At 39.1% G+C, this 13,798-nt stretch overlaps 1 protein-coding gene across 1 annotated transcript in view; it reads left to right on the forward strand.

The window, feature by feature from the left end:
* Positions 1-13,798, forward strand: part of LOC139749926 (uncharacterized) — a 342,839-nt gene that overhangs the window by 15,118 nt on the left and 313,923 nt on the right. The window contains exons 3-6 of the mRNA XM_071664343.1: positions 3,086-3,187; positions 7,418-7,541; positions 12,487-12,602; positions 13,209-13,446. Of these exons, the coding sequence (XP_071520444.1) occupies positions 3,086-3,187; positions 7,418-7,541; positions 12,487-12,602; positions 13,209-13,446 (580 nt within the window). The remainder of the gene's footprint in view (positions 1-3,085; positions 3,188-7,417; positions 7,542-12,486; positions 12,603-13,208; positions 13,447-13,798) is intronic.

Here is a 13,798-nt window from a genome sequence, read left to right on the forward strand (position 1 = left end):
AAATCTCAAACTTTAATCTCAATGATATGCTGATGTCTTATGGTGAAAAATAAAACTTAAGAGATCCCATTATTCAGCTTTTACAAAGGTAATGCCAAAGACTGATGTATGCAGATGAGTTGAACATGTGTCATGTGTCAGCACAGCTGTCACAAGTCTTTTATGATTTTGCTGTTATGAAAAATTATAAATAGATTCCATTGATTATAGCAAGAAAAGGTTTATTATATACAATAGAAAGTAATGATAATCATTAGTTCATTCTTCAGTCGAGGAAAAATGAATGATGATACATACCTGTTGGCACCTCACTCAAAATGATTACACTTTTACCGCACTCCTGAGCTTCTTAGCACTTTGTGCTGACTCAACTATACAAAACCTCTCCCCATTATCAGAATGTTAGTAGTGGACAATAGAATCTTTAAAGTGATTTTATGTACTGTCAAATGAATATCTTTTTATCACTGGAATTGTAAGCTTGATTTTTTTTATGCAGCTTGAAAAATGTATGTTTTCAGAGTGGGGATGGAAAACTGAGATATTGATGGGTTGAGGTAAGCTACAGTAAGAAACAGGCCTTCAGTATGTCCACCATGGAGGAGAGAAGAGCAAAGGTCACAACTTTCAGTTATCCAAATCAGTCTTATGATGTCAGTGAACTGTTCTTCATGAAATGCAATGGCAGGGCAACTGGATGTCATAACCAGAAGCTAAGCAAGAAGCTTGTTTGAAAGTATGTGAAAAAAAAATTTCATTACCAAGGTCATGGATGAATGAGACACTGTGTGATGAAATTTGATGTTAGCAGAATGTAAAAGATTAAAAAGATATATGATGATAAAGAATGCTCAAGAGATTGGACCCTACAAGTGTAAGACTTATTCTCACTGCTATTGCTGCTCACATGGTTAATAAGAAATTGGGAATTACGGAAGAGGTTGGGTAAGAAGCTGATTCTTCAGGTAGAAGTATGAAGGAGATTTGTTCATTGGATAGAAAAATACCATATTGAAAGAGAACAAAGGACAAAGGTTATGGGAGCAGTATCAGAATGGGTTGGGATCACCAGTGACGTGCCACAAGGCTCAATGGTGATCTGTGTAAATGATTTTCCACATGAACTGTACTGTTACCTGAATATGTTTGTGGATATTACCAAGGTCCTGAGGGAAGTAAAGTAGGGAAGTACTAGATTTTTACATTAATATGTTTCTCAGTAATGCCAGGGTCATGAGGGAAGTAACAAATGATAAGGGTAAAATTATTTCACCAGGAGCCTTAGACAAATGGTTAATGCAGTTCACTCCATGTAGAGTCAAAGTAATGGTGAGAAAACATTGAAAGAAAGTCTTGGTACAGTTGTTATCTGATTGGAAATTATAGGAATCTGTAGCATCACAAACAGATGACAGAGCCTTAGAGGGGGAAAAATCCTCTTGGTTCTTTGCTCTATTTTTTCTTTTGGAAAGTAATACAGGAATGGATGACTTCCAGCTACTGGCTCCAGCCCCTCTTAGTTGTTTTCTGACACAAAGGGAATACATGGGTGGTTTCTTCTCCCCTGTCCCCAGAGATGGTTTAAGACGATGGATAAGGAGATTTTCAGCAAATTATGTTTCCCAGTTCTTGTCACAGCTTTTAAAGAAGCATAAAGACTTAATTGATAGGGACCAGAGGAGGGCAATCAAGATTATGCCTAAATTTGCCTACCATAGAGGAAAAATGATGGAAAGGTGGTGCACTAATATCCTCACAGTTTCTTAATCAGTCTGATGTCAAGAGAGTAGTCAGCGGTCATAACAAGAAGCTAACCAAGCACCTTGTTAAAGAGAGGTGTGATTTATTATTGCTTTTTAGGATCAAGGTTGTGCTTTAATAGAATAAAGTAAATTATGAATCTGTAGATTTTGGCAGTGAACAAAAGCCTTAGAAGATACTTAATGATAAAGATAGTTGAAGGGATTTGGACCCACAAGTGTATAACTCCCATCCCATAGTATATAAATGGGTAATCACATAGAAAGTATGTAAAGAGGCTGGACCTTCAGACAGGAATAAGAGAAAGTTTCCTCCAGTGATTAGAAGATTACCATAGAGGAAAGGTCAAGGGTCACTTGTGATGTGCCACAACACTTGGTGTTGATTCATGTAAATGATATGCCAGATGGATGATACCAAGGTCATACTGAAAGTAAAGAAAAATGAAGATTGCATGAACTTAAGGAACATAAACTCCATGGCAGATCTCATATGTGGTTGGCAAAATTCAGTGTGAGTGATTCCAAAGTAATCACAATGGGATGCAGTTAAAAGAAATGTCTATTTTTTGTTGATCTCATCAAACTGATGAACTTGTTATCAGATTACCCATCTCTCTTCTCACATTGTGGGCAAAAATGTACCCCTCAGCCTTTCATTGTAGTTCAGGTTACTTTATTCAGGTATCATGTCAGACAGAATATCAAACTTTTCATCTAGACTGCCAGATATAGGCGAAACCTTGAAATAATCAATTAGATTTATTGAATTCCAATTAGAAGATTGAGAGTGAACCTCTCCCAGATTTTCAGTTTGAAAAGATGTAAGAATATTTTCTTCAATTTTGTTAAATCTATATAAGTAGCCTTTATAGAATTTACATCATTCTTTAGATATATATATAAAACAATTAAGATTATCCCTGGGGATAGGGGAGAAAGAATACTTCCCACGTATTCCCTGCGTGTCGTAGAAGGCGACTAAAAGGGGAGGGAGCGGGGGGCTGGAAATCCTCCCCTCTCGTTTTTTTTAATTTTCCAAAAGAAGGAACAGAGAATTGGGCCAGGTGAGGGTATTCCCTCAAAGGCCCAGTCCTCTGTTCTTAACGCTACCTCGCTAATGCGGGAAATGGCGAATAGTTTGAAAGAAAGAAAATTAAGATTAGATATCTGAGACTGTTTCTGTACTCTTTAAGGTTTTGAAAAGATTCTTTTTTTCACAGTCTGTTTCATGCCAAGGAATGCCATATTCTATTTCAGATTGGTTTCATGTCATCCCAATAGCCTCACATATCCTTCAAAACCTTACATGCAGCTTTTTTCAGTATCGATGGGTTTACATCCGCACTGGAACAAAGCGACCGCAGGTGCTTACATCTGGACGTTGGCTGGTAGTTGGGGAACCCAGATTTTCTCTAGATACTAAGGTAAAATTTGGGTAACTTTGGAAAGTATCAGAAATACCAGATTTGCAGGTGAGGTCAGACATTTCCACAATTTTTAAAACAGGATTTGATATTTGTAGAGAAATTTTATTCTTATAAGAAGCGAGGTAATATGTTTAGCACAAGGTATTATTTGAGAAGTCTTAGTCTACTCCCCCTAGTAAGGGTGTGCTTGGGTTTCATATAAAACTAGAATCAATAGAAAATTTAGGCATTTCCTGTATAATAGGATTACTTGAGAGATGTTCAATACACGTTGAGTAGGAGGTGAGTTACATTTGATATTATAAACTAACATAATATCCTTATTTTGATATGACGTTAACAAAGACCAGGAAATTTAATCATTTCGAAATGTAGGGATGGGCACGTATATTATGGATAGAGGGATGGTCTGAACGTTATGGAGCTCGCAGGCTCAAGATTCCATCAGAAAGTTTGCTGTTCAGATGACATTTTAGATCACCATTGTTATGAAGCTGACATACATCACAGCTTTCCCAGGTAAGACCTTTTTTTATATGATTAAATCTTTATGCTGTCTAACATAAACCATGGGTTTATGACTGTGCCTGTTATTACTTACATTAGAAACAAGCTGAAACTTTAATATTTAAAAAAGTTATTGAAGCAAGTATTGTACGTAAATTTCATGTGTTTTTGTCTCTACAAGAAATTTAAATAACTTATAAGCATATGGGATGCTCTGGACAGGTGCTTATCAAGTTAGCCAGTTATTACCAGGAAATAGGGTGAATAATTCACAACAGTAGGAATGATTTTTGCTGATGGAAAGGCATTACCACCATACTGCATTTTTGTAAGTCTTGTTTGGTGGGCTATATATTTTGAATGGAGCTTCATATGAATGTAAAAGGTTCATCTGGTTTAGTAGCTGGATGACAGCAAAAACTATCTGGATGTCATAAACGTACCTTAGCTCCTAACAGTAGATGCTGTCAGGATCACAAGATCATATTTAATCATGGACAACCATAAGTTTCTTTTTTTTGCTAATGGAAACTAACTTTGCAAGAGCTGATTGCATTGTATTTTAACTTAGCAACCACATACTTCAAATAAGCCACAACCTTTAGGCAAAACTGATTTAACTTTTCAAAGACCTTCTACCCTATAACCAAGATCTTGATTCCTATATGCTTCTGCATCCAGGTTGTGGCATCACTGTTTGTAACATAGCACCAGTTGTACAGTGCATGGAACTGTGCAGCAATAAGAATCAATGTTAGGTCTGGTTTTCAGTGTACTGAAAATACTAAAGTATATGGGGAAGATTGCAAGGAAACTTATTTCAGAGACTGGCTAAATCCAACAGTTGCAACTCCAAAACCTCCAGAAATGCCACAGCAGTCACCCTACTTCAGATCAGATTTCTTTTGGTGGTGAACCCAGCCTGCTTCTTATGTACAGGCCTATTTTCCCTTGAAGATATTCAGCCTTCCCTAAAGCCCCAGCCAGAAAAAGAACATGTTAAAGAAAAGTGTGTGATATATACATGATTGCTACTGACATATTGGAAAAAATACAGATTGAAGGAAATCAAATTCAAAAGATAAAGCTTGACAAAGGTAGACCTAATAAAAGCATATAAAGAAAAAGTTGAAATTCTCAGGATAGACCAAAGGCATCTAGTGTGAAAAATAATGAAACATGTACCAGGAAGGAAGATAGGGATAGAGTAATAGAACCACTACTAGTTGCAGAACTTTATGATTTAAAAGCATTCAGTGTACATCAAGACAGTTTAGTTCTTTATCAGTAATGCACCAGGAGTGAGAGACTTTATTCTTGTCAAAGTGGATCCTGTGAAACAATGGTAAAATAATAAGTGCGATTGATAAGGAACATGCGTAACAAATTTCTCTTCTGTGGAAATCTACAAGGGAAAAGAGAACACCTGAATTTACCCAAGAATTCCAAATGAATCTTTTGTTTAGAAGGACACTTTGTTTGGAATATTACCAAATGCTCTTCAAAACATAAAGGGAAGGCATGCATATCACAAATTCAGTATTACAGTAGTTTTTGAGGCTACAATATACATTGAAAGCAGTGATAGATGATTTTTTAATGTACTTTATTTCTTACAGTGTTTGGAAGTACAAATGCTTGATTTTACTTTTTTTTGAAAGTGCAGATTTAATATCCTTTTTGAATTTAGAAGTGCAAATGTAATAGTCATCAATGTATTTTTCCATGAAGTGAATGTGTCAGTTTATATGAATGATTTGCTTATTTTTATCCTAACTCAATCTTAACTTTATGTTTGATAGCATATGTGTCCGCAGCATCCACATCTGTCCACAATGTCCCTTTCACAAGGATCAATTGACAAGGGTGCTTCAAATAGCTCTTCTGAGTCAGTTCAAAGTTGTTTTCATGAAGAACATATTACCATGGAGGTATAAAACCTAGAGGCAAAATAGCAATGGTATGTAGGTATGATATAGTATTATTCAAATATAACTGCCATCGTTGCATGATTTTTCACTAAACATTTTTTAATAAGTGTCCTAGACACCACTTTCTCCCCTACTGAGCTTGATGTTTTATGTCCCACTCAGCCCATAAGATTTAAAAGGTTTTGATACAAAGAGAGGCAAACAGCAGCAGGTGCAAAACTCTGAGAAAAGTATTTTTCACAGAGAGAGAAACAACTGGTCATGGAGGAATGCATCACATGTTTTGGTAAAGAGCATAAGAGTGATGCCAGATTATGTTCTTGAATATCAACATTAATGTCAAATGGTCTACCTGAATACCATAGAAGGCACACCAGAAAACTATGACCTTTTATTTCATGGTTGTGAAAAATGTTTGTATATTTAAAATATTAATTGTATCAATTCTCTCCAGGGTCAGTTGGTCCTATGAGGTGTGCGAGAATGTCCATGGTTACTCGGGTTAGAAGCCTCTGATCCCAACCTTCTAGTGAGGTAGTGGCTCTCACCCTTTGCTAACCACCCAAATGACATTTATGGCAATAGTTAACATCATGACTCTCCCCTTGAAGCAGCAGTCGCCACACAATGATGATGTCATCATCCAGTTGGCTGTCTACCTGCACCAGGCTGACTTCCTACTAATTCTCAGAATTTCCAAGCACATCTGAAGCTTTGAGATTTCTTCTTCTGTATCAGATCCCTTTTGGCAGGGGCCATGTAACTATGGCATATATATGGTCTTTGTGTTGTTTTTTAATAAATTTGGAAGGTCATTGAGGTTTTCTGTTGATGGTTTTCTCAGCTTGATGGTTGGTCCTAACAAGTTGGTAGATCAGGATCCAAACTGCTTACCATCTTTTGAGATTCTCCCACAGTGCTCAGAGAGCCAACCACTTTCCTTGGATAGGACCATATGTCAAAAAGTATAGTGATAGTCTGTATACATCTGTGTATCCAAGGGATAAGCAAGAAAGAATACTGCATTTCATAAAAAGTGACTAAGAGGGGTGAGAGGGTTGCATTACTCTCCAAAAGAAGGAACAGAGGAAGGAGCCATGTGAGAATTAGTCCTTCTAAGCCGTTTGTTCTTGGCTGATTAACTCACCTAGAAAGAGTGAGCATATATGAGAGAAAAAGAAAAGAATATGCTTTGTTTGTGTTACCACCTCCAAGGAAGAAAATGGATAATGTGCCACAGGATAAACCTGGGGTGTGCTCATGGTTATCTTTCCTCTTAGTTAAGGCACTTTTCTCTTACCCTTTGTTTCAATGCTGTTGTGTTCTCATAGCTTCCTCGATAAACTGACTACAAGGAAAAAATTGAGTTTTGAAGAATGAAAAAGTATTCTTCTCTGGGATGGAGTCTAGTGAAAAAACTTTCCAATTGTTTCCTGCCCTACATTCACTTCTCTTTTTGTGAACCTTTCCCTTAGCTGATGGTAGTCACTGTTTGGGTGTCATCCTTGTTTTGAAGAATTATGAGGTGGTCAGCCTTGTGCAGCCTGAGAGACAGCAGGTTGATGACATGATTTAAAGCTGGAGAATGCATGTTGAAGGGGAGAGTTGCAGACTGAGCTGTTGCCACAAATGCTGTTTGGATGGTTAGCAAAGGGTAAGCAAAGATAAACCTCACCAAAGCAGGGATAAAGGTTTCGCACCCCTAGAGATCATAGAGCTTTTCATATAGCTCAAAGGATACAACCCTGGAAAGATAGTTTTTCATTCTTCAGAACTCATTTTTTCTCAGGCTGAAGATGGACAAGTCATGCTAAAACTTACGCTCTCTGACATCCGACCGTATGAATCTGGAATCTTCATGTGCTGGAGACAGGGGCTGAGGCCAGATCCCCAAGTTTTACTCACTGTTTTAGGTGAGACAGATACACAGTGAGGAGGAAATAGAGATTTTACAAGGGAATGAGAGAATGAATTTAATAAAAAACTTTTGGGTGTTTTTATTTATTGTAATTATTATACAACCCCAGGACCTCTTCTATTAGGCATCTATAACTTTGTTGCTGCACCCCATACGCCACCTCACTGAAGCAGGGGTCAGTGATGCTGTTTACTGTGGGATGGGGTAGTACTGGGAATGGATGAAGGCAAGCAAGTATGGATATGTACATTCACATATATGTATATGTCTGTGTGTTATATGTGTATGTGTTGGTATGTATATGTATGTATATGGGCATTTATGTATATATATATATATATATATATATATATGTATGTGCATATGAGTGGATGGGCCATTCTTCATATGTTTCCTGGCACTGCCTCGGTGATGTGGGAAACAGCGATTAAGTATGATAAATATATCCATATTATTTTTTCTCGTACATATTTGCTATTTCCTATGTCAGTGAGGTAGCATTAAAAACAGAGGACTGAGCCTTAGATGTAATATCCTCACTGGGCCCCTATTTCTGTTCCTTCTCTTTGAAAATTAAAAACAGGAGGGGAGGATTTCCAGCCCCCGCTTCCTCCCCTTTTAGTCACCTTCTATGACATGCAGGGAATACGTGGGAAGTATTTCTTTTATTATACTTAGTCGCTGTCTCCCGCATTAGTGAGGTAGCACAAGGAAACAGACAAAAGAATGGCCCAACCCACCCACATACACATGTATATACATAAACGCCCACACACGCACATATACATACCTATACATTTCAACGTATACATACATATACATACATAGACATATACATATATACACATGTACATATTCATTCTCGCTGCCTTCATCCATTCCCGTTGCCACCCTGCCACACATGAAATGGCACCCCCTCCCCCCGCGCGTGCACAAGGTATCGCTAGGAAAAGACACCAAAGACCACATTCATTCACACTCAGTTCCTAGGAACCACTATTCCTTCAAACATACCCATTTTTGCTCTCTGAGATAATGTTTTCGCCTTCCACACATTCTTAAATGCTCCCAGAACCTTTGCCCCCTCCCCCACCCTGTGACTCACTTCCACTTCCATGGTTCCATCCGCTGCCAAATCCACTCCCAGATATGTAAAACACTTTACTTCCTCCAGTTTTTCTCCATTTAAACTTATCTCCCAATACCATTTCAACACACCCTCTTCTTCTCTCTCAACCACACTCTTTTTATTACCACACATCTCTCTTACCCTTTCAATACTTACTCGATCAAACCACCTCACACCACATATTGTCCTCAAACATCTCATTTCCAACACATCCACCCTCCTCCGCACAACCCTATCTATAGCCCATGCCTCGCAACCATATAAAATTGTTGGAACCATTGTTCCTTCAAACATACCCAGTTTTGCTCTCCAAGATAACTTTCTTGCCTTCCACACATTCTTCAATGCTCCCAGAACCTTTGCCCCCTCCCCCACCCTATGACTCACTTCTGCTTCCATGGTTCCATCCGCTGCTAAATCCACTCCCAGATATCTAAAACACTTCACTTCCTCCAGTTTTTCTCCATTTAAACTCGCCTCCTAATTGACTTGTCCCTCAACCCTACTGAACCTAATAACCTTGCTCTTATTCACATTTACTATCAGCTTTCTTCTTTCACACACTTTACCAAACTCAGTCACCAGCTTCTGCAGTTTCTCACCAGAATCAGCCACCGGCGCTGTTTCATCAGCGAACAACAACTGACTCACTTCCCAAGCCCTCTCATCGACAACAGACTGCATACTTGCCCCTCTCTCCAAAAGTCTTGCATTCTTTTCCATAACAACCCCATCCTTAAGCAAATTAAACAATCATAGAGACATCACCCACCCCTGCCACAAACCAACATTCACTAGGAACCATCCACTTTCACTTTCTTCTCTTCCTACTCATACACATGCCTTACACTCTCGATGAAAAGATTTCACTGCTTCTAACAACTTACCTACCACACCATATACTCTTAATACCTTCCACAGAGCATCTCTGTCAACTGTATCATATGCCCTCTCCAGATCCATAAATTTTTTTTTTTTTTTTTTTGCTTTGTCGCTGTCTCCCGCGTTTGCGAGGTAGCGCAAGGAAACAGACGAAAGAAATGGCCCAACCCACCCCCATACACATGTATATACATACGTCCACACACGCAAATATACATACCTACACAGCTTTCCATGGTTTACCCCAGACGCTTCACATGCCTTGATTCAATCCACTGACAGCACGTCAACCCCGGTATACCACATCACTCCAATTCACTCTATTCCTTGCGCTCCTTTCACCCTCCTGCATGTTCAGGCCCCGATCACACAAAATCTTTTTCACTCCATCTTTCCACCTCCAATTTGGTCTCCCTCTTCTCCTCGTTCCCTCCACCTCCGACACATATATCCTCTTGGTCAATCTTTCCTCACTCATTCTCTCCATGTGCCCAAACCATTTCAAAACACCCTCTTCTGCTCTCTCAACCACGCTCTTTTTATTTCCACACATCTCTCTTACCCTTACGTTACTTACTCGATCAAACCACCTCACACCACACATTGTCCTCAAACATCTCATTTCCAGCACATCCATCCTCCTGCGCACAACTCTATCCATAGCCCACGCCTCGCAACCATACAACATTGTTGGAACCACTATTCCTTCAAACATACCCATTTTTGCTTTCCGAGATAATGTTCTCGACTTCCACACATTCTTCAAGGCTCCCAGAATTTTCGCCCCCTCCCCCACCCTATGATTGACTTCCGCTTCCATGGTTCCATCCGCTGCCAGATCCACTCCCAGATATCTAAAACACTTCACTTCCTCCAGTTTTTCTCCATTCAAACTCACCTCCCAATTGACTTGACCCTCAACCCTACTGTACCTAATAACCTTGCTCTTATTCACATTTACTCTGAACTTTCTTCTTTCACACACTTTACCAAACTCAGTCACCAGCTTCTGCAGTTTCTCACATGAATCAGCCACCAGCGCTGTATCATCAGCGAACAGCAACTGACTCACATACAAATCCATCTGTTTTTCTAAGTATTTTTCACATACATTCTTCAAAGCAAACACCCGATCCACACATTCTCTACCACTTCTGAAACCAAACTGCTCTTCCCCAGTCTGATGTCTGTACATGCCTTCAACCTCTCAATCAATGGCAGGGTGGCAGCAGGAATGGATGAAGGCAGCATGTATGAATATGTACATGTGTATATATGTATATGTCTGTATACGTTGAAATGTATAGGTATGTATATGTGCGTGTGTGGGCGTTTATGTATATACACATGTATGTGGGTGGGTTGGGCCATTCTTCCATCTTATTTTTCATTAGCTTTGATAAGTTGGAAGACCAGGCAGATGAGGCAAGTGTAGGGAGGAACAGATAAATTGTTTGTAGTTATGGTGCCAGTTAGTGTTTTGAAGGCATTTAGCTCATGTATTGAGAGGTCACATGGGAAGAGATTGAAAAGGGTTGGATAAAGAACTGATTTTTGGGTACTCCATTGTAGAGTTTATGGTTTCATAAGTGAAGCCATTGTGAGTGATTTGCCATGACTGGCAGGTATGAATTTGACCAACCACTTTTTATCATTGTTTTGGAAAGTTGTGTCAAGTGTCTTTTGTGCGAGGATATGTTAGGGGACAGCTTCATATTCTTTATTGATGTATATGGCCATATTGTGCAGGAATGTGGTTGTGGTTAGTTGAAACCTTCTAGGATATGTTGTGTGAGTGGGATGTTAAGTGTGGTAGTTAAGTGGTTAGGTATGATGCTGTGGTTTTAAGATTGGTGTTACGTTGGCATGGTTCCAGAAGTGATTTTATTGTGTAGCCTGGAGTGGTTAAATCTCTCTGCATATCTACAGTACCTATATTTTATTTCTGACACCTGTATCCTTTTAGGAACTACCTCAAGGAGGTGGCCAAGTCAAAAGAATATCCATTATTGGTGCACTCTAGGACCATTTTTTGCCTTTAAAGCCTCACCCTTAACATGCCACTGGCAGAGGGCAATTCTAGTGCAGCATTTTCAGAGGTTCCCATCTAGTTATCCTACAGGTTATTTTTACCTAATGTATCTACCTAATGATCCAACCTATTACTTCTACTTAATTTTTCCACATAATGTTCCTACCTACCCTTTTTACTTAATGTTTCTACCTAATGCTCCTGTCTAATGTTCCCACCTACTTCTACTTACTGCTCAACCGTTTTGCCTAAAGGCAGGACTAGCCCATCATGCTCACCACAAGAAAAATCTAGAGTAAAAAAGTTGGAGTTGTGTGAGTTAAGTGTTATCAAGTGTTCTGTGTGACAAGGAAAGACTGTTTGTGGACAGACTGCCAGCAGCCCACATGTGGGTGAGGCAGAAAGAAAAGACAGCTACCTGGGTCAAAGGAGTGCATCTTGACAACCTCTGAAGCACTTACTCGATTACACAGCTGTCACAAACCCTTCCGAGATGTTGGTAGGCAGGACTGGTAATATATTTTCCTTGTTGGAGGCTTCCTACCAAGTACTACCTGTTGGAGTGGTCAAAGATGAATGTATATGTAAATGCTAGGATCACAAATGAGCCAAAGTGTTATATTTGAAAGTTTTATATATTGTTAGGGCCTATTAAAGGAGAGTCCTGTAACAGTTTTGATTGTATTGCTTGATAAATCTTGCTGCTAACATTAGCTAGCTACATTACCTCACAATATTTTCACAATCCCAGTGGTTTGTGCAGAATTTGATATAATGATTAAGCTGTCTGAACCTTTGTAAAATCTCTTATACATCATATGTCAAAACCTGCCTTACCTTATGAATTCATTTATGTATTTTTCATATAACAAACTGATTTGTTGCTATCCTTGGTAGAGCCAGGGACATCATCAGAGCGTCAGGTGATCAAACAGGCTGATGGTCCGTCAGAAGTTAAATATGGAGATCCAGCTACATTCACTTGCACTATAACTCCACCATGGCCAGTCAAGGTGAGGACAGAATGAGGTTAATTAAAAAGATTTGTAGACAGAATGTGGTTGGATGGGTCTCTGTAGCCCTATTTTGTCTCATAAGCCATGTCTGAGCTTAATATTTTTCCTTTTCATGTTATAAACTACTTTAAACGAATCAGTAAGTAGCATATTGGATGGAGAATATGCAAAAGTGTATTAGGAAGGGATTGAATGAGAAACAGAGATTTATGGTAACATGTAAAGTTTTTTCCCTGGGGATAGGGGACAAAGAATACTTCCCACGTATTCCCTGCGTGTCGTAAAAGGCGACTAAAAGGGGAGGGAGCGGGGGGCTGGAAATCCTCCCCTCTCGTTTTTTTTTTTTTAATTTTCCAAAAGAAGGAACAGAGAATTGGGCCAGGTGAGGGTATTCCCTCAAAGGCCCAGTCCTCTGTTCTTAACGCTACCTCGCTAATGCGGGAAATGGCGAACAGTTTGAAAGAAAAAGTAAAGTTTGCAACATCTAAGGTGCATGAGCCATTTTTTTGTCTTCTTTTGTGTTGTTCCATATTAATGTCCTGTATTTGAGCATAACGTCTCTTAGTGTATTGACAAAATTTATCCATCCTTATCATAAATCAGGTAACATGGTTCAGGGACGGTTTAGAGATTCCAACTACAGACCGTCTTTACACTCAGAGATTGGAAAGAACAAATGAGAGTACTCATAACAGGCATTTGCAAGAACATGGAAATGAAGCCGTAGAAGAACAACTTATTGCAACCCTCTCTGTTGGTACCATTAGGAAGCACACAAACTTCACCTGTCGAATTGAGACAGACCCTCCTGATGAGCGCAGCATGCAAGTTACTGTACGAGGTGGGTGGCAGGTAATGCTGCTAACTTTTAACCAGAAAAGAACTAAATTCATGTCTTTCTTTGCATTATCTCCTTAACCCATTCCATACAGAACCAGGTTCCTCAGACTTTTCCAGAGAGTGGCTGTAGAAAACAAAAATGAGTGAATTTTGGCAAAGATGATCTTTACAAAACATTAAATACACCTTAGCAAATATTAAAACAAATAAGATACTAAATGAAGACAAAATACTGTCAATATCCAGTGGAGGTAATGACAGACTCAGTGTGGAGTAGCAGCATAATTTTTTTTCATGTTAGCTGAAATGGCATGGGCAGCTGAGGCTCTAATCAAGACCACCCCATTAATGCA

This window comes from Panulirus ornatus, chromosome 8 (assembly GCF_036320965.1).
Source record: "Panulirus ornatus isolate Po-2019 chromosome 8, ASM3632096v1, whole genome shotgun sequence".
In the NCBI taxonomy this organism is placed as follows: Eukaryota; Metazoa; Arthropoda; class Malacostraca; order Decapoda; family Palinuridae; genus Panulirus; species Panulirus ornatus.